The 22,409-nt window shown below is 44.0% G+C and overlaps 1 protein-coding gene across 1 annotated transcript in view; it reads left to right on the plus strand.

Annotated features, from left to right (window-relative positions):
* Positions 1 to 470: 470 nt before the first annotated feature.
* ASIC4 (acid sensing ion channel subunit family member 4) overlaps positions 471 to 22,409 on the plus strand; it is a 98,644-nt gene continuing 76,705 nt past the window's right edge. Inside the window, exon 1 of the mRNA XM_032231564.1 lies at positions 471 to 3,419. Coding sequence (XP_032087455.1) covers positions 2,844 to 3,419 — 576 coding nt within the window. The 5' untranslated portion in view covers positions 471 to 2,843. The remainder of the gene's footprint in view (positions 3,420 to 22,409) is intronic.

Genomic DNA, 22,409 nt, shown 5'->3' on the forward strand with positions numbered 1-22,409 from the left:
ATGGTTATTGGTATTGTAATCAGTCAAGCTTCAAACACTTTTGCCACTCCCAAAATTGGCAAGCTGATGAACATTAGGATTTGTGGTGAAAATCCAAAGAAATGGAATGATTAAATTTTCAGTCATTTTAGCATATCTAAAATTGTAAAAGTATTTTAAAGAAAAAAAGGAGACCCATCTACTTGCCTGATTACCCACCATTGCAGCCTCTAGCCACCAAAAAGAGCAGGGGAAAAGGGTACATTTTCCCAGCCATCAATAACATTGCTACTCCTAGTGTAAATACCAAGGTTAGTCTGCTGTGTGTACAAGTAATATATAACTTAGATTAAGGTAAGATTCCTAGGTCAGTAGCAAGCATTCAGAAATTAAAGCAACAAATCTTTTATTATTCTAGAATCTAGACTATGATAATCTGGAGTCAAGAACATCTGACACCTAAGAGTGAGATTGAGAGTATTTGTGTCTCAGCATACTCTCAGCATACAGTTTTGAAAAAGATCTTGAAGTGGCTTCACCCTCAACCACTTGGTCTGCCACTACCAGTATTTCAGTGTACAACTTTTGCACTGTGCACTATGGCGATGCAGGCATGGTGCCTTCTGAAACTGGCACTGTAATGGCCGATCCCCTCCCTGATTTTTTGACTTCCGTACTCCTTAACGCTGATCGTCCAGATCCATTTGAGAAACTCCATGCCCTTCTCTTAATTTTCTACCACTTCCACCTCCACCCCTTTCCCGCTGGGACACAGCCACCTTGGCATTCCGCCCTGGCATCGGTTAGCGTTTCCTGTCCAGAAGGGACTTATCCTTCCATCTTCACCCGCAGGAACGTGCATCCTTTCCTTGCCAGGCGATTTCAGGGCTGGAAGATGGGCGAACGAGCTCCTCGGCCGTATTTGGAGTTGACATCGGGCCTTGCCGCCTAGGGAAGCTCGTGGTGACAGGCAAAACCCACCGAGGGAGAAGGGATTTCGAACTGCGGTCTCGGGAGCGACAGCGCGGCGGCGGCAGGGACACATTTCCCGCCGTAAGCGCCGGTTTCTCCCCATGGGCCGGCGAAAACCCCGCCGATCCCCTAAATGGAAGATCGGTCGCTCGGAGTACCTCTCCCCAGAAGGAAGCAGCTGTCCACGGCCTTTGCGCGCCGGAGCCTTCAGTAGCCAACCTTGGGATCTTCCCAAAGACCGCGGCCTGGGGAGCGGCCGGCCAAGCGGAGCGCTCTGGACTCGTCTGGCCAACGCCTGGCCTTTGAAGAAGCTCCCTCCGACGATCGCTTTGCGGCCTGGACCGACAGTCGCCTTCGGAGCAAGGCGGGCGTCGCCTTTCCAGAACTTTGAGCCAGCCGGGATAACCCTGGCTGCGCCCTCCCGCTCGCCTCCGCGCAACACCTGCTGCCGTGGTTGGCGAGTCTGCATTTCCTGCCGGCGCCCTCCTCCTCCGCCTCGGCACTGCCCGGCTCTCCCACCCCGCCCCACGGGCGTCCTCTAGTGCATCACGCGGGCCGGAGCGCTCCGAGCTCTGGTCCCGCGCCAACTGCAGCTGCTGGTGGGTTTCCCCAGCCTGGATTCCACTTGTCAGGCAGGTCGGGTGGGAGGAACTCAAATCCGTTTGGAAAAGCAATTAAAGTGCCTCCGAAGCCAAGGGAGGGAAGGGGAATCGACGATGCAGGGAAGGGGGTTGCGCTGCAACCTGGGTCTGGCCAGTGCCGCGGTCCCGGCTGCGCGGCATTCGTTCGCCTCGGAAAGCGCTCGCCGCCTTCTCCTCGCCCGCCCGCTCGCCCGTGCCCTAATCCCCGGCAGCTGCGCTCCCTCCCGCCGATCAATAAGCCTTTCACTTTTTGCCTCTTGTTTGTTCCGTGGGGAGCGGGATCAATAGGAGGAGGGGGCGTCTCCTCCAAGCTTCCGCTGCTTCTCCTCCTTCCGCCGCTCCTTCTCCAATTAAGACAGTTCTCCAGCCTGCGGGTGGGGTGCGAGGGGGGTGTCGTGTGTCCATTGGACCCGGTACCAACCGACGACACGCGAATAGCTCCTTCCTGATCCTCTCCGTCCCTCTCAACTTTTCCTCTCTTCTTCCTCGGCGTTGGCAAGGAGGCGTTGGAAGAAGGTCCGCGGAGATGGAAGGTAGGAGGAATTAACCGGGCAGCTGCTTTGGGCACCTGAAGGGACTCCCCGGAGGAAGCGGGTGTCAGGCACGGAATGAGAGCCAGGGAGTCTGTCTGAGGAGCTCCCGCAGCCGACGGCAGCAGCAGCAACAGCGGCGGAGACAGCCTGGATCTCTGGTTCCTTTGCTCCTTTCCTTGGCATAGACTTTGCCAGCTTGCGAGTGATTCAAACAAGTGGCTCTAGCATCACTTTGGAGTGGTGGCTCTGACATTCCAAGCTCTGGATTTCTTCCTCTAGCCCCCCCCCCTTTTTTTTAAAGAAATATGAGGATGAAATAATGTTGACATGCCTTGAATTATTAAGTATCCCCTGGATTTTATTAGCACATGATGCCTAAATGCTGCCTGTATCTGGTGGGGTCTTAACCGGGAGTGCAGAGGAGCAGCACGCACAGCGGCACAGGGAGCGGCCGGCAGCTCTGACAGCTGGGCTTGTGCAGATAAGCAAAGGAAGCACCAGAAGATTACTAGTGAGACAAGAGGAAAGCTGCGTTCAGAAGCTTCTGAGAGCCTGGGGCCCCGATTCCCCAGTCCTCCTCCTCCTCCTCCCTGTTTGGGTTTACTAATTTAGGGGCGTCCTGCAGCAGCCAGGGGTAAGCGGCCGGTGCGGGGCACCTCAGGCTTCCACTGCCTCCCCTCACTGGGGAGGTAGTGTGCTGCCTGGTGCCTCGGCACAGATGCCGATTGAGATTGTCTGCAAAATCAAATTTGCAGAGGAGGATGAGAAGCAGGCGGCGAAAGAGGAAGGGGACAAGGAGAGCTTGCTAGAGGAGCCTAGCCGGCCACACCATCGTGATCTGGCCGCCTTTGCTGGCACCAGCACCCTGCACGGCCTGGCTCATATTTGCCGCTCAGGGCAACTGGGGGTCCGGCAGGCCCTCTGGGCACTTGCATTTGTGGCCTCTTTGGCCTTTTTCTTATATCAGGCAGCTCGGTCTGCACTCTTCTACCTGGAGCATCCACATGTCATTACCATGGGTGAGGAAGCTACCCAAAAGATGGTCTTCCCAGCCGTCACCATTTGCAACATCAACCGTTTCCGTCATTCGGCACTTACAGACGCCGATATCTTTCACCTAGCCAACATGACTGGATTGCCACCCAAGGACCGTGATGGACATAAGGCCTCTGACCTGCTCTACCCTGACCCAGACATGGCTGACATTGTCAACCGCACTGGGCATCAACTTGATGACATGCTGAAGAACTGCAGCTTTAGTGGTGAGAATTGCTCTGCAGAAAACTTCACAGTGGTGAGTATCTGTTCTGACTTCCCCGTGTTCTTCTCTTGCTTTTTGGGGAACTAATGTCTTATCAGTGCCCAAGTTTACGTCAAGGCTGAGGTTGCATCTTAAGTATCAGTCTGAAAAAGAAGAGTAGATGTGGTACAAGTGCTACCCGAACACCTGGGAACTTGGGACACTGGATGAAATATGCAGGAGGTAATATACGAAAGGAAAAAACGATGACCCAGGAATAAGCAGGCTGGACATTATAGGAACATCCTGGATAACTCCTACTTTGTTTGAATAGATAGCCACTGAGAATGAGGAATGGGGCAGGAAGCAAGAGCTGATAATAATGCAAGTTACAAGGGAAGACCATAAGGTTTCAGATATTTAAAGATAGGAGATGTCCAGATAGGTACTGAATACGCTTAGGGACTCCTGCATTTTTCCAGGGGTCTGCTCCTTAAATGCTTTTCCCAGTTTCAAACAAACTGTACTCCCAGTTCAGTGCCCATTGTAGCAGTGGCATTGTCCAGGCCAAAGTGGTATGGCAGTCACTCTGCCATCTTCTCTCTTGGCACGTTCTGGCATGGTATTGACTGCATTATCTGAGAAGCTTCCTACTGGGTGGAATGAGCCAGCCCCATGCTTGCTTGATATTGGGTCTGAAAAGCACAAATCCCTGCTGTGGTTTGGGGAAATAAATGTGCTGAGCGGGCGGAATACCTGATGGGACCCTTTTCAGACCATAATGACTCTGGAAATGAGCTGCTTCTCTCCTGCAGACACGGGAGGCTGCTTCGCCTTCTGATCACTGTGTGCGTGTTGTGCGGTGTGTGTGTGTGTGTGTGTGTGTGTGTGTGTGTAAAAGGAGGAGTGTGCCAAACAACAAGAAATATAAATGGAGAGATGGGGAGAAAATGACCCATGCATATACATAATAAGCACACATGCTAGGTGGGTCAAAGATCAGTTTCTAGGCTTCTGCTTGCTGTTGTCATCGGTCTCAAAGTCTTTGCTGTGAAAGTGCTTGTCAGATTTGGCAGAGGAATACAAGGCAGGAACCGGCTAAAGATAGATGACAACTTTGGCCCAGAGTTATCAATGGTTGTTTAAAGTGCTTGGTTGCATGAGCCCCATGTAAACTGTGCCAGAACCCCTGGCTGGAATGGGGGAAAGAACCAGCAATATGAATTCTGCTCTGTAGATGCCCCAGCCTGCCATAAAAATACTGAGATGAAATTGCACAAACTGCATGGTAGTCAGATTAAGCTCTGCCCGCTCAGACCACTAACCATCCCAGTTCCTCAGGCTTCACATTTGAATCTGGATCTTCTGATTATTTACTTGAAATGGTTGTTATTCTTGAAATGCAACCACAGAGTCTGCCAATTTCTTCAGCAGTTGAGAGAGGAGGACCGAGAGGGTGTTTAACACGCCCTCAGTCTAGAACTGCCCTTCAATCCAGATGTTGTTGGCCCCACAAAGGAAATTCTGAGGCGTGCATTTCCCCTCTATGGGGCTAACAGTCGATCAGGAAAGAGTTTATTCTTTTTTTTTCTTTCCTTGATGCAATGAATTAAGTCTCCGTTCCTTTCCCAAGCGCCGGTCCAGAGAAATTGGCAGTTCCTAAGGCTGCATTTCATTAAAACACCATCAATCAATGAAACAAACAACCATCACTATTATTAGGAAATCTAGTCATGGTTCTCCTTAAATAAGGTGTCCTTTGGCCCTGAGATTTAAGTGTCTGATTCAGAACTAATGTCTGTTCTTATGCAGCAGACGACTTAGGCAGTTCTGGGGGCACTGCATGTTGTGGGAAGCTGTTGAGAGAAGGAAATGTCCCACCCCTGGAATCTGTGCCAAAGACATGGCATTAATGAGTGGCTTTAGGAGGATAGGTGGGAGGATATGGGGATGAGAGATTCCCTTTACTTTTTTTGGCCATTCTAGCTGTAGTATTAATTTTCCCTCTTGGTTATTTTGGAGGGGGGAGCTATGAATAGAAATAACAGGCATAAGGTATAGGGAAGATGAGTATGTACCTAGTAGCAAGGTACCGAAAGGTCACTGAAAGGGTCCAGCTTCCCTTTGGAAGAAGTGCAGCTGCTGCTTCTGCTACTTACCGTGGCTGTGACCACTTTGCTGCTAAGCTGACTGCTGCGCCAGTCTTTGCCTCTCCTGATGAATTCCTTTTAAAGAACCTGTAAGTAAGAGCTGTGCTTGGTAAATGATCTCCCTCTATTTAGCGTCACAAATTCACATTCTTTATGGGATGGCAAATTAAAGAGCCGCTGGGAAGATTCCCCAGCGTAAGCATCTTGTGTGCAGTAAAGCCCAGCCTGTGTAGTAAATCTTAGCAGGCTTTGCCCGCTCCTGAGCCACGCTGGCCGCCTGCTCTGTTAGATGCATGGGGAATGAATGGGCTACGGAAGGGAGACCTCACCACTTACCCTGCACCGCCCCTTTCCTGGCGATGTTGTGAATGCATCTGTGCGTGAACTCAGTGGCTTAGACTCCTCAAACAGTGCTAAGCAGGGTCCTTCCCCCCCCCCCCCCCCATACACACTGCTGTTTGGTCTGTGCCGGGGGAAATTCAATTGCTTCTTTGTATTCTACTGGATAGGAGATTCCCTGGCAGCCATGCATTAGCTGAGGGAAGTATTCTGCTTTGGTCTCATCCGGTCCCAGTCCCTTTGCAGCAGCAAGGATCACAGGCTTCTGACAAACATTTCGTTTAGCCATTAACCCCTTCAGGATCGGTTTGCAACACTTTCCAGCCAGCTGTTTTGGTTGTTACTATGTGTATGTTTTCTAACCTTGATTTCTTGCCCTGGAAGCATCTGTATTATGAGTGGATCTGAACTTCACATTACTCTTTTTTTAAAAATAGACGTATCCCCCCTCCCACACACACACACACTCAGTGACCATCGTATATACAGGACAAGCAGTCGGCTTCTCATTGAGGGTAGACTGCATTTTTTCCTCGATGGAACGCTGGAGTCCAAAGCGTCTCACAGATAAAAGGTGGAGAGGCTATCGAGGCAGATCACAAGGAAGTGATAAAGGGGGAAGTGCAAATGAAGTTTTATGGAGACGTGTTGGAGGAAATAAGCTCAGCCACACCAAGTGTGCACACTCAAAAGAACAATTACCCAGCTGGCATCTGCTCTGCAGGGATTCCACTTCCAGCACTTGGAGGGGAAGCTAATGTATTTCTAAAAAAATTGGAGTCAATGTCAAAGGTTCTTTGGCAAGGGCAATTGTTTTCTTTTTAGATTTCATGCCGCTGGTCTTACCCCTTCCCTGGAAGAGGTTGTGAGGTAGATCGCCACTTTCCCCTTCACATCCTGTTTCTTTGACCTTGGTATTTGAAGGCCATGAGAGGGGAGAAAGAAAAGTATCTGGAATATGCAGACATCTAGTCACAGTGGGGGTGGGATTTGTGAGGAATACGCTGGAGCTATTTAATTCCGCAAGACAGGCTTGCATGGTGTCCAAAAGGTTGGGTGAGAACAAGATTTGAAAAGCAAGGAGGGCTGCAATTCTGGCAGCGGGAAGCCACCAGCTAAAGGGTTGTGCTCTCCAGAATGTCAAAAGAAGTTGATGGTGATGCAGTAGGTCTCTTTGCTTGGGTTTCCTTAAGCAACGTCATGATTGGGGCTTGAAGACTGAGAAGGTGGATCGGTCAAAGAGGGTGTAGGCAGATATTAATACTGAAGTATCTCATGTGGAACAGCAAGAGTCACTGCTGGTGCATTTTAGGCTTGAAGCACCCCCTCCCAAAAAACAAACCAACAGCAGCAATACCCAAACACACATAAATTTCTGTTTCCCTCCCTGCCCTCCCCCCCCCCCACTCCCCAGCTGCTGTTGTTCAGCCTGGCTTTGCTGCCTCATTCCCCAGCTGTATAATCAGCAGCACCCCATCTTGATGCTGGGGCTGGCTATGACCTTTCTTCCACAATTGTACTTAATAAATGTCACATTTTCCAGCCTATTTTTACTCTGGGTAAATGAGTTTCCTGTTCTGCCTCCCCCTCCATCTGCTGTCTCCTGCTTGCCCATTTGTGCAGCTCCTTGGCCACCACTATTTGAAGGCAGCACCGCAATCCATTTTCCCTAACACAGCCTGCATAATGGAAGGAAAAGTGAGAAAAGGAGCCCATGGGCAGCCCAGCCGGTGATGGATAGTTAGGAGGAATGAGCAGATTGATTCCTTCCAGCCGGAGAAGGACACCAATTGCCTGGAGGAAATCACCCTCAAAGAATCTTAGATCGGGCAGATCAGGCATCTTCAGTTTCATGTGGCCTGTGGCCTGTGTTTTTCTAGCAAAGGGGTTTCAAAGGAACCTGTTGCTCTCCTGTCATATTTGGGAGGAAAGAAAATGGAAGTGGGAACAGTCTGCTAACCCATCTCTCTTACATGAATCCTTTGTCCTCTTCACCATTCTGCAATCTCTTTCGTTTAATATAACCACAGATTTTTGTCCAGGGCTTTGATTGTTTCAAGAGTTTTCATCAGTAAATTCTGCATTGCCCCATTTGCTTCATTGCCTCCTCTGTCTAGATTTGTGAAGGGAAGTATTTTTGTTAACCTACATCAGCAAAATCTCATATTGATGTCAGTTGCCCTTATCTCTCTGCATCCCATCATGAAGGGCTGCTTTTCCATTTCATATTTATTTCTTCATTTTCAGAATTCAGGGCAACATAATATGTTTTTCTCTCCACTGCATCCCACATCCTCCCCTGTATCCCGTCACCTAATTATCCACTGAGGTACATTAGTCCTGTAAATATTTAAGTATTTTAGTTAATAAAAATTATATACCACTTTCTGTTAAAAATCTAGAAGTGGTTTAGAAGATCAAAAGCATCTGATTAATCCAAGTTCATGTCTCAGTCCTGGGTTCATAGAGACATATTCCAGAAGATGAGTGCTGCAAAAGATGATAGCAAAAATGGCAAGATGCAGCATGTCACTTTATAGGAGTACTATATTTTATATACATTTTATTTAATATAATATATTTTATGGCAGCATCAAGTCTACTTCATCAGATGTACAGCATAAATCTGTCCATTTTTTGAAGGCTTCTTAAGCATAAAAAAAACATTGAAAGCCACAATCAATTGTTATCCTACCATAGATATACTGTTTGTCTTGATCCTAAGACAATTACATGAGTTCCAATTGCAATTAAGATCTACAATGTATTCATTGATTAATGCGATTGCATGGATATACTGTTAACATATTCTAACATATTCAGTGTTCTGTGTTTAAAGTAAAATGTCAGAAATATGTGGTTTTTTTCTTACTCCTCCTAATGTTTTGAACACCCCTAGATTCTTATGCTGTGCAACTCATTTCTGTACCTGCATTTATTCCCACTTGCATGCATGTACCACTCGTTATTCACGCTTGGTCATTCTCCTTATCAAAGACTTTACTTGGTTCTTTGATTGGAATTCAGGTACAGAGTGATGTAAATTAATAAAATCTTCTCTGCATTCCAATTATTCCACAATAGTTCCATTCAATAGATTGTTTGGCTGTACAATCAGCAAGTGGCAATCCCAAACAAATGAGCTTTTTCTTTTGGCATAGAAGGCAAGGATACATATGGCTTACACTTTCTTTATGTTTCCTCCCTTCCCTGCAATTCTTGCCTTGTTCTTGTTTGGCTCCACAGTCAATCGCTTCTGACAGTTGTTGGGTCTTGCCGGATCAGACTAATTCATTAGCCTCACGTGTGCCATTATTTTGCAGGAAAGAAAAGGTGAAGAGGCCACCATCCTTATATCTAGAGGCTGCACCTTATCTGCCCCTAAGCCACCACTCAGTTATTTAGGAATTGGGGAGAGAAGGAGAGCGCGAAAAGCATCAGAGCAAAGCTGTAGCCGCAGAAAGGCGCCTAGCCTTGGCTCTGCAGTGAGAGAAGGCTGTGCTCCATCCATCAGAGCTGCCCGCAGGCTGGAAAATGCTAATAAGCAACCAACAAAGAGAGGGGATCTGTGTCCAAAGCATCTGAATAAGTAACCAATCCCAGGAGCTGATGTAGCCTCTAGGCCTCTGCACCCCCTTGCTCAGCTCAACTAATCAATTTTGTTTCTCCGCAAAGGTCCTTTCTGGGTAGGAAATGTTCATCTCCTGATTCTGATAACCAGGAAAGCCCTATACAGCCTAGAGCTTCCCCAGACTTCCTAATGTGCAGAAAAGAGCTTTTACAACGAAGGTATCCCATCTCCATCATTGGAGAATTGCTTTGATTTCCTTGTTGTTTCATACATCTCTGGCAGCAATTGTATTCCAGCAGGCTGTTGATAGATGCATTGTGAGGTCTTGATGTGGACTCTGCTGAAGGACGCTGTGACAGATGTGAGGCTACTGTCCCAGCCACCATATTTTCAAACTCTGCCTTATGTACCCTATTCCTGTTCATGGCTTTAAAGGTTAATTCCTTGTGGAGGAAGGAGTAAAGTGCTTCGTCTGAACCCCACATGAGGCTGAAGATCAAGTATCCTATTTTGAGTTTTGTTCATTGTCTTTCTAATTATGTGAAGGCCTTTCCCTCTTCTGCATACCATAAGGCAATGGACAACCTAATTGCAAAGAAGTTTGCTGCTATTGAGAGCCTGCACTTCTCTCTGGGCAACCAGGAAAGTGACTGCCATAGACAACAGCAGAGTCTGGGTTTCACAACATCCTTGAGGCTTTCCTGGATTTTTTGGGGAGATACACCCCATGTCCAGTTTAGGATGAAGGCTCTCAAGAGACTTCCCTTCCAGCTGGATGGAACTGACTGAGTTCCTTTCTTTCCCCCACCTCTGCAGGAGTTAAAAGCTGGCATAGCCCCCATCTCCTGACAGATATGAATTGTTCCCCAGGTGCAGTTAATTAACTGGGGCAGGAGCGCAACCAGCCTTGGGAGACCAAAAGCCTCATTAACTTCCAAGGAGAGGGAGGGAAATGGTTGGCTGGAAATGTTGGGGCATTTTTCTTCCAGGACATATGTAAACTGGGTTAGAATATGCCCTGTTGGGCAAAGATCCAAATCTTTGTCCATGACAGCAGAATAGAAGAAGCCTTTGCCCTTGCCTCTCCATTCTGTTTTCCTTACTCACAATCACACATGGAGTAGAAATCTCAGGCGTAGAACAAGAGATACTTGATCTTGAGATTCATCAAGGAATCCAAGAAAAGGGCCAGAGAGAAATCCTGGATTGGCTATGAGTTTTGGCTTAAAAGTTTTTGGGGCCTTTGAGTCAGTGTTGATTCCTACTGGACTAGTCCCAGACGTTTTCTTGACAACATTTCTGGAAGTGATTTGCCATTGAGTGTCTGGCTCAAGTCACCCAGCTGGCTTTGTGAAACTCACATGGTTGTTATCCTAACAGTTTAACCACTACTCCAAACAGGATCTTAGGAAAGGAATTGGCAAAGAGTGAATCCTTGCTTGAGAATGCTAGCCCAGCCCAGAGAGAAGCACAGTCAAGAGCAGAGATGCCAGCAGGCATAGCACCATGCCTATGATTGAGATCAGATTGCTGCCATACATAAAAAAGCTATCTTCCTAATTATATTTAATGAATTGACTTTAAAAGCTCTTATGCTGTTATCTGGGTTAATTTAATATTACACACTTAATAAGCCTGTCTGTAATACTGTCAGGGCGTATATGAGTACTAGGCCCAAGGAGCCTCCTTTATGCTACTCTTTCAGCTCCCTGTTTTAGGGAAGTAGCCCTATGCAGCTGTGCTTACCTGCCCATCCGTTGGGGACCAGAAGCAACCTGAAGCTCTCGCCTGAAACTGATGTTTCTGCCTTTCCCATAATTGCCAGAAGCTTAAATTGTGCTGTCGTGTGAATACCTACAACTGAGAAAGTATCAGTCAGGCGACAGGAAAACTGGTAAGCTTAGGTTGCCACTGAAAAGGTCCCCAGTTTGATTCTCCCTTAAACTCCTCAGGGAAATTTCTCTGAGGAAAAGTATACTTTGTGACTTTCTGCAAGCGGAATAAAACTACACTGAAATCTTTGCAGGTCTGTTGAATTATGTTTTAGCCCTGGGGATCTCCTATTTCACCTACAGATTAAATCTGTTTTCTTAACAAAATGGCATCAGACTCTTTCCTCTGCTTCCCCTGGGAATCATACTTGGTTTAGGACTTACGGCTTGGGGATTTTCTGGACTGAGTGCTAGTCCACCTAGTTGAAAGTCAGTTTTGTTTTGTTTTGTTTTGTCCTAAATCAAAAGGCAACAACGTAAGTCCCTTCCAATACTGCTGAACTGTTCCCAGATCCTGGGTCAGATGCTGAGTGTAGTTATGCGGCTTGCAAGAGGCTGTAAGTTACCTATCCCCACCCCAAGCCCAGAAAATGGGAAAAAATTAGAAGTGCACAGTATCTACTTACTGTCAACTCACTGTTTTATTTTTACAAGGTGAAAATCCAAGAAGTCCAGATAATGTCTGCATAGGTCCTCTTCTATTCACAAGAAGTGTTCTTTTGGCCCCAACATGGCTTTTGAAAGTCCTTGGAAATAGACCAGGTTGCTCCCTGGATCACTGCCTCGCTTGGCAGTTGGGGTAGTTTGCTCACTCGCTCACTTACTCCCAGCCATTTCTCACCCCTGTCTCTTTCTAGTTGCCAAGGGAGGGCACAGAGGGCCGTTTCTCTTGGCAGATGACTGCCTTCTGGGTTCAAGGCCATAGGCTTCAGGTTACAGAAGCACTGTCATTGTATCTTCTGTTGGGTCAACTTTAGTACATGTCAAATGCCAGAAAAGCTTCTTAGGATGGACAACTGATGCTGTTTCCCGCTTAAAAGAACAATAAAAGCACCGTTGCTGAGAACAGTAACTATTTGGTCAAAGAGTTGGTACATCTCTTGTCAGTGTGTGGAAACAGTGATGGAAAGCCGCTTCCAGATAAATTGGGAACTAATATCCCTTCACAATACTTCGGGAATTGAAAAAAAAAGAAAGAAAGAAAATACACAACCAGTGAAGCTAGAGGGCAGTTATTGCCATTAAAGGTCTACCCTTTCTTAAACTTCCGTCTTCTTTTTTGCAGCTTGCCATGTCACAATGGCAGGTGCTCAGAGCGTGTCCGAGAGGACTGGCAATGGCTCTGTCATATGTGGGATGAGTAATTTTGGGAACTGCCAGAGTGAATGCCATGAAAGATGGTGTGCATTTATTTAAGCCCAACCAGGACTTGAAGGGATTAGAGCAGACAGAAATGTATTTTCCTTCCAGTCATGTATTTTTGCATGGAGTAAAGTAAAATGGAACAACGTTTTCATCTGAACTGGATCAGATAACCTGTGATTTGGGGATATGAGCAAGCTTTAAAGCGTTTGGGGCTTACATAGACCTGTCTGTTTTTCTTTTCCTCATGTGTATTGATGCCCTTCTTTCCTAGTTTGCAGCATATTTTAATTTGTCCTTTCAGATTTGAAACCATCATTTCCCTTGGTCCTACAAAGATTGAAAATTGCATTTTGAGTTAGTGGATGAAGGGAAGGAATAATATTTGAACCCCTTTGTAACTCATTTCTTACGTAACACCAAACAATGGTTTGAACCACTGCCAGGTAGAGACCTTCTTCCACATTTTACCCTACCAATTTGTATTCGGTTTGATGAAAGACAATTTGTTTAATTGTCTTTTCAAAAGAGAAAATAATTTTAGAGAAATTCCCATGGACCTATGTGGTATTTTTGCAGTTAACATACTTAATTGTGAGGTGACCAAGGAATGTGTGTGAGCGTTCATTCCACAAATCTCTTCCATACCTTCTTGTGTTTCCCCATTTCAGCTAAATCCCAAGGGAACACAGCAGACAGAATTCCTCCTCTGTTTTTTTTTTAAGCAATAATACTGTCACTGCTAAGAGGGTGTCTTGCCCTTGAGAAATTTATAGGAGTTTTGAGAAACATGAAACATTTTGAAAGGACAGTGGTTTCCAGCTGTAATTCGAACCAATTAATAGCATTAGATTAGTCATAATGAAACACTAGCCATAAGTTAAGCCTGCTGTGTTTCTCTGTGGTTTGGATAATTATTTATTATCGTTTATAATTTTGTGACATTATTCCACAATGCTGTTGGGATGTGTAAAATAGAAGTTGACAACCTCAGTCTAATTTCAAAGGAAGTGACCAGACCTCTGGCAAGAATAATCTGTTCTGTCTCAAGAAGCTGGTATGACTCGGAGGCAGGTAGAAAAAGAAACATGGTTAGAAAAAGAAAGAGGAAATTGCTATCCGCTCTGGACCTATCCTTCATTGTTTTGAATCAGTCCTAGCCAGTAGACAACCACTGCATCCAAGAGAAGATGAGCTCGGTAGAAAAGTAGGTCTGCATCCCTGCTTTAAAGAGTGAGCATCAAATAAATGTCAGACACATATGGAATCTAAACCTCATGGTGGCCTTATTATAAGAAGTGACGATCAAATGAGACAAGTCTCCATAGTTTGTTTCCATTAAGTGCTGAGTGATTAATAGCATTGTAAGATAAAACAAATTATTCTCATTCTGTTGCTCTATTATAAAAACATGTGGTGGGATATACACATAATATGATTCTGGGAAGTAAGCTTGCAACAACTGGGTGATATTGGCTTTAAAATACTGTATGTCATGTGTGAAGTCTTTGGGGAGAACTGTTAATATTCATTGTCTTGTGAGTAGGGAATGATTCATGACTTTTATGTAATTTCTTCATTAACCCAAGACTAATTAACTAAAGTTTGTTTAATTGTGCAAGATTAAAAGATTAGTGCAGATTACCCTACCCAACCCTACCATACCATACCATACTATATTATACTACACATAGCCCATGGCTTACAACAGTTCATTTAGTGACCACTCAGTTACAGTGACACTGAAAAAAAGTGACTTTTGACCATTTTTCACACTTTTGACTACTGCAGCATTCCCATGGTTGTGTGATCAAAATTCAGATGCTTGGCAACTGATTCATATTTATGATGATTGCACTGTCCTGAGATCATGTGATCCCCTTTTGTAATCTTCTAACAAGCAAAATCTATGGGGAAGCCGGATTCATTTAACAATCATGTTACTAACTTAACAACCACAGGGATTCACTTAACTGTGGCAAGAACGGTCATAAAATGGGGCAAAACTCACTTAACAAATGTCTCACTTAGTAACAGAAATGTTGGGCTCAATTGTGACTGTTGAAGAATACCTGTATACTAATACTAATACTGTACTAATGTTTTTTGCATTTGCACTTCTTTTTCACTTACCTTTTTTTGCACTTCCTGTCTGAGCAGGAGATTGGACTCGAACACTCCAAGGTCCCTTCCAACTCTGTTATTCTATTCCTTCCAAAGGCCATCCAGCTGGCTTTGTGCCTAAGGCAGGAGAGCCATGGTCTCCTGATTTCTAGCCCAGTGCCTTAACCACTATACCAAACAGCTTCTCAAATAACATATTAGAGCATCCCAAATAGGTTACCTGCAATCTGTTGGAAGGAGGCAATAGGCACACATTATTGGTGACTAGGAAATGGATTGAAAATCAGTGCCAAAAATGCTACTTACCAATAAACAACTCCATAGTGGGAAAGTTAGCTTTTATCTTCTCTTTGGCCAAGGGATCTTGTGCAGGTAATTCAAATAATAAAAGTGCAAGTTAATGCACTTAACGTAAGGTGCATTAACTTAAATATTAGCTTTTGGTGACTTTTTTAATTATTTGGATATGTATGTATGTCCAGCAGTCACTACTACTGGTTTGCTCATGGGTGCGCCGCACATGCATGCACAGAGCAATAAAAATTGCTCTGCACATGCAGAGAAGCAAAAAACAAGATGGCGGCACTTATGGCACCATGAGGAGAACCGGTTCGGAGTGGTGGCAGGCCTGGGTCGCTGCCAGTTCCAGTGACCTAGGCCGCCAAACTACCGCCGGTTCAGCTGAACTGGTCCAAACCGGTAGGAACCCACCAGTGATGTTTGTATGTATCACTCTTCTTTTCATGAATATACTTCTTTTAAAGAAAACTGTAGGATGATGGTAGCCATAAAATGCACCGGACTATGGCTGATTCTCACAGAAACAGAGAGAATACAGAAGAAACTGGGAACAGGAATGTGTTCCCAAGCCTTACCTGATTCAGAGGAGAATGAATAGTGTTCTATGTCATCTGGGGGAATGGGGGCATTGAGAAATGTTTTCTGACAGTGTATCTGTATCACACAGAATTGGTGCCAAATATTTCCAGCTGCAACCTTGGGCTGAATTTTTGGACTTAGGGCTTCCATTCTTTCACGATTGAATTTGGTGCAAGGTATCACAACTTGTAAATGCACAGGAGGCAAGCACGTCTCTAAAATTAGAGGGTTCCCCAAATCTCTGGAACTGGGTGTGTGGCAGTGCATCCCCCATTAAGCACTTCACACAGCATTGTGTGCAGAACAGAAGGTTTACAGAGCTGCACTAAATGACGCAAATGATTTGAGGGCCGTAAAGAGGGACGGTTTTATGTCACACAACTCTATAAAGCACGGCTGTTCTGCCATTGATGAGATATTGGGCTTTATTTATAGAAGGCCATGATTGTGCTAGAGGCCTGCATACTCTGAACACCAGCCAGAGCCTGGGGATAAGAGGGTAATTCATTTCCATGCAGCTGCTGTCTTCATTTTCACACATTAAAGGGGGAAAATTAACAAGTTTGCAGCCAGTCAGGTGGAAAAAACAATAATTGTTTAAAATTGTGTTCCCTCCCCCATTCTGAAACACAAATTGCTGGAGTCTTCCAACATACGTGCAACGTGCAGCACCAAGATAACAAAAGGCCAAAAGGTCATGCTACAACCTAGCTAGCTAGTCTATATTCTTCTTTCTTCTTTCCTCTTCCCCCCACCCCATTTAGATTGTGTAGAGTGTTGGTGCTTTGGCAGTCCATGGTTAAGACATGTGCAAAGGAGGGCATTGTAACCCTAACCCTTTCCTAGTACCTATCTCTTCCCACTTATGACTACACCAATGTTGCTTGTATCTTTACAATTTATACTGTTTTATTTGTTTCCTAGTATGATTTGATTGCTTATTAGTAACCTATGACTATCACTAAGTGTTGTAACTTATGATGCTTGATGAATGTATTCTATTTTATTTTTTCTTTATGTACATGAGAGCCTATGCACCAAAGGCATATTCCTTGTGTGTCCAATCACACTTGACCACTAAAGGATTCTATTCTATTCTGTTCTATTCTATTCTATTCCATTGAATGCACATTGTGCAGAATCAGGGAATCTCATTTACTATGCCACAGAATCATGTCATATTATTCAATATTAGGGAAATAAAGATTCCGTAGCATACATTTCACCCACGATCCAGTGGAGAAATCTAAAAAAATTTCCCACCAGTTCTATGGGAGTGGCTTGGTGGTGGTGGGTCATGTGACTGGGTGGGCGTGGCCAACTTTTTTCACCGTTTTGGGTGAATAGGCAGGGGGGAAATGCTTTAAAAAATAGCGGAGGGGGGAAGCTTCCAACAATTGCATGGCTCATAGCTGATCTGTGCGATTGTCGCAAGCTCTTCCCCCCCAAACACACTTTTTAAAGCATTTTTTTTCCTTCCTATTCGCCCGAACCGGCACAAAAAAATTAACTAAACTTAATTTAATAGCAAAGGAGACAAAATTCTCTGAGCATCTTAATTTGTTTCTATCTCTGCATTAGCCCCTCCCTCAGTCCGGCTGTTAGTTGCTGCATAGTTCCAAGGCAACTGGATGGGATGAGAGGGGAGTTACCCATCTCAGTTACTGTAGTTAGTAGTAGATTTATTTTTACCCAGCTTTATTCAGGCCATGGTCCCATCTGCAACCACTTGCCTTCTAGAAGTGGTTGCCTCACACGTGTAAGGATTCTGAGGAATGTTTGCACTGCTTCTGTCGTCACCCAAAATGAGAACATTTTTAAAAATATATTACCCAGCAGTGGGATTCACTTACCTTCCCTACCGGTTCGCAAATGTTAGCAAGCCTTCTGCACATTTGCAGTGCTCGCCTCCCACAGCCTCCGCTCCCGATTTGCCCGAACTGGAGAGAACTGGCTGAATACCACCTCTGGTGTTGCCTGACTTCTGGGGATGACTTGCATCAGTTTTACGTGGGATACAGGTTTCTTTAAAAGAAATACATGAGAAATGTGTTCGTAGGATTGTTTTCTGAAGAGCGAAACAATTTTTAAAATTAATGAATGAAAATATCCTGTCTCTATTTCAATTAAGACTGCAGCTCTTTGTATCCCATCCACCTTTCTTTTTGTGTTATAAAAACATATAACAACCAATCAAAAATAGGGAGATTAGATCTTACTGCTTACTTCCATTGGGAAATGTGAAAATTCTTAGGTGGAATCTTTAGGGGCTATGATGAAAAAGTAAGGAGAGCTGTGGTTCCTATCACCTTGGCAATTATACGCAATGAGGAGAAGGGTAGGATGGCTTCATGTGGAAGAGGGCATTCCAAGAGAGAATTATTCTGACCTTCATACAATTCTCACTGACCCAGATATCACATTATCCTTTGAGTTCTCTGATGGCAGCAGAAACCTTCTTGAGAGAGTTTGACAACAGAAGATAGAAGGAGAGATGTAAACCTGATCCCAGAATGTTAATGACAAAAAGCAAATTGTCAGTTGTCATATTTTGTTCTTTAATCCTCCTCCTTCCCCCCCTCCCCTCCTCACCTCAAATGACCCTAAAATAATTGTGAGTCTAAAACCCCAAATGGTGTGTGTCATTTTTCATGTTATTTTGATTCACGTTTGGTTTTTCTAAGATTGTCTACTTTGTTTTCATTGTTTGTATGCCACCCACAGACATGTTATGTGAGATGGGCGAGCGTATACATTTGCTAGATGAATTAAATAAATAAATAAAATGAGTGAGTTGATTATCTGGAAAAGCCAGCTTCCTGACATGAACAAATTCTATTCTGAATGTGATCAAACTGCCATTGCTCCTTGTCTAAAAAGCATCCTAGAATAAGGCAGATTCTGAATTATTCTGAAATGTAATTGTAGTCACTAAAATTCAGAATCTGGACAAATTCTGAAGCCCCATAAGAGACAGACTTTGGCTTCATGGGGGATTTTGACATATTTGTGATATTACCCACTGGCCTATGACAATTGAGATTTCTATTGTTGTCAGTTGTCTGATACATTCTGGCTTAAAGTCTTCCTTTCTCATTGTTCTAGAAAATCAAAGTCTTGTTAAAAGCTGTTCCAGTTCAAGGTAGTGCCTTTCCTTACCTTCACTCCTTTTTTTCTCTTTAATTATCCTATAGCAGTTTTATCCTGTCTATCTCTTGCATAAATTGATATTCTAATACTATTGCTGTATTCTTATTGTTACTAAATTTATACCCTGCTTTTCTGCTTATATAAGCACTCAAGGCAATTCTAAAATAAAAAAAATACAAAATATTAAACGCAACAATAAAGGCAATACAGTTTCAATCAAAATTAAAATCAAGTCAATTAAAATCAGTGTAGCAGCTAAATGCTTGGCAGAAAAGATTAGTTTTTGCCATTTTGCTATACACAGGGACAGTCAAAGCCAAATGTACTTTCTTGGGAAAGCATTGCATTGTCTTGAGCCACAAAGAAAAAAGTCCTCTCTTACGGACCAAAAGACATTTGGCAAAGGGTTTCTTCAGAAAGGCCTCTCTTGATAAAATGATACATCCCCATGACTGCTGTTCAATTGCCCTTCTATATCCTCCTTTCCCTTCCTTCCTTCCTTCCTTTCCCCCCTTCCCTTCCCTTCCTTGGAAAAGCCTATCAAAGCTGTGCAAGAGAATTACGTATGTAAAGATGCCATTTACTTCTACATATACACACTGAAGCTAATTTTCTAGGTTGTTATTGTTCCTCTTTATTCCCTTCCATAATTACTCCAAACATCTCAGCTCCTTTCAACAGCTGCAGCCCATTGATCTGACATTTTCAGCGGGCTAACCACAAGAACTTAAATCTTTTTCCTGAGCGGAGCACTGTTATACATATATAGCCAATCATAACTCTTACTTTAAAGGATTGCTTTATCCTTGCGTCTGCACCTGCATGCACAGGCATTACACTCAATCTGATGCTTCATTGTCGCTTTTCCCAATTTGTTTGGGTCCTTTGGGGAAAGCTCCCAATGATCTGCTTCAAATGGTCCTAGGTTAATGTGTATTCCCCCTCCTCCCCTCCCCAACACACCATATCTCTCAGTTGCTATTGAAATCAGATCTTTCTAACACACAATGTTTACTTCTTTCTGGGATGAAGATGACCATAGATCCTTGTCCTTTGTATCTTATCTTGTAATCAGTGGCTCCTAAAATGGAGAGGGCTGTTGATCCTATCTCACCGCTACTTAATTTTCTTAAAAGCTTTTAGTTTCAAGACTTGTCAGGAGAACTTTTGAGAAAATTGCTTTCCTGGTAGCCATCCTCCCATCTCTTTCCCTCTTCCCTTCCCTTAGGACTTTGTTAACATTCACTTCTTCCTTTATTTTTGCTAATTCCGCACTCCAGCCAGAGAGGCAATACTGGTGCTGCAGTGGATTCCTTCTTACTTGGCAGTGAGTTGCTTTAACTAGTCTTAACCATAGCTAGCATGCAGTTGAGTTATATTATACACTAACACTCTTGTTTGTATGGCTTGATGACAATTAGCTTAAGACAACTTGACAAAATAATGTTCACCCAATTTTCAATATAAGCAGGGATTGACACCAGACCATCAAGAAGAAAATAGTACTCTAATCAAGGAACTACCAAGGATAAAACCACCAACACCCCAAACAATGTATATGAGCAGAGAACAAACACCACACTCACTCACATTGAAGACATTACCCAAATGGGGTAGTGAAATATTTACAAGCAAATAACCAAACTCTGAGAGCACCGAGGACCCCACAGTTGTTCACACTAAGCACATCCTATCCACATTTTTTTAAATAAATTGTGCTGCTTCCTTAATGCCTTTTGCAGTTAGGTGTTTTGAATTGCCTAGCATTATAAATATTGTTAAAATGAGACCTACATTCCCTAAATGGGATTAATTGTAATTTTTAGGAAAATATGTTAAGATGTGCATTTTTGGAGCAAATAAACAATATGCAGTAGACTAGATGAATAATCAGATGGAATGTAAGGGATAGGGATGCTTTGAATGTCCATCCTCATATGATATTGACAATGCTTCAGCTGACTTAAGTTCTTTCAGTTGCTGCACTTCAGAATTTGACTGTATAAATGTAATGGCTTTAAATATCCAGCCTGATTCATGTAAACATCTTCCTCCTCCTTCCATTTCCTTTTTTCAAATGGGAAGGGCAACATCAGCCTGAAGAAGGGTTCTGGAAAATTCAGAAGCTTGCACACACTTTGTTTTGTAAATAAGATGGCTCCTAATAAGAGTATCAACAAGTAACTTAGGTGTTTTATCTCAGCTCTGAAGAAAGTTGGATGTGTTTAGTTCATGGCTGCAGGCTACCTGTGAGAGTTTGTATACATTCCACAAGAGGACAATAACAGTTGCTAAGAAAATTAAATAGATATATCCATGAAATCTCAAGAAATCAAGTTCAACTTTATTTAATAATAGTATTACTTCTGCATTGCATCATGGGGATTTGGGATTTATCTTCAGGTGTATGGATCTCTTGAGAAGAATGGTTGCAGCATTCTGTCACTCTGTATTCTTAGTCCCAAAGTCTAGCTTTGCTAATGCCCATACTGAAGACATGGAAAAGGTAGGAGGGGGAGATCTGTCAACCCTATCTGTTGACAAATAGGAAGTATCAGGTCTGAGATGGTGCAAGAGTCTCCAGTCTATAATTTGTCAGAATACTTAATCTAATCCTACTTGCCTTCAAGGGACAGAAATAGATGTGACAGGAAAGCATTTATTTGTACTCTTTACCGCCTTCTTCAACTAAATGTGAATCCAAGAGAAGGGCTGAATAGGTGAGCTTTTCCGTCTCATTGGAATAGAGTGGTTTGGGTTGCAGAGGGGACAAGCATGAGGCCATATAGAAATTCGCTGGCCACAATGCTTAGTGAGATCAGTGACGCCTTGATCAGGAAGGGACCCATCTCAACTGCTGCCTTGCCCTTGTTTCCAATTGCAAGGAGAGAAGGATGGCAGCCCTCTTAGAGTACAGTAGAGGGATGCAAATGGGAGCATGATTGATGCAACCATTAATTTTCCCCTTTCCATTCTAGGCTTTCCTGGCCACAGATGCTGCCAAAATAGCCTCAGCAAGAGAAGGTACCTTGCTGTGAAGCAGCTTTGCTGTGGCTATGCCCTATCATGGCCTCTTGACTTCCTGCTCTCTTTTCCCCTCCTCCCCATTTGCGTCTGTCCACAGCCTGGGAGCTACTAATAACCAGCTCTCTTCTGCAGGGAGCACAAGGGTGATAAATAATCTCCAAACAGAACAATTAAGGCTGCATGTGGTGGACTCTCGCTCCCCACCTCCCCCTCCATATTCCCACCAGCTCTTGCGCATGGAGTCCAAGACTCCTAAGGCGGTGAGAATCCCTCTTCATTAATCAAAGATCAGCTACAATTACACTCACTAATTATTTGCAAAGACTCTTTTGTATTTTCTGTCTCTCCAGCAAAATGCTGATTGGACTCTGCAGAGGCTCCACTGCCCTTGGAGAATGAGGACGGAGGAATGACAAGCGGGGGAGGTGGAGAAGCTCTCCAAAATAACCCAATTCTGTGGTCCTAACTCTCCATCTAGTAACAGTGCTGAAGTAGGCAAGTCTTCCTTGCAAGGCATGGCGAGATCATGTATATATATATATCAAGCAAGTCCTCTACAGACTCACAGCTAGGAAAAGATTGGTAATAGCATTCTAATTAAAATAACCAGTTACAGCTATTTGTTTTTGATAATTTTATTTTTCCTTGTGGAGTAGCAAAATAAGCAGCT

The sequence above is a fragment of the Thamnophis elegans genome, chromosome 1 (genome assembly GCF_009769535.1).
Source record: "Thamnophis elegans isolate rThaEle1 chromosome 1, rThaEle1.pri, whole genome shotgun sequence".
Lineage (NCBI taxonomy): Eukaryota > Metazoa > Chordata > Lepidosauria > Squamata > Colubridae > Thamnophis > Thamnophis elegans.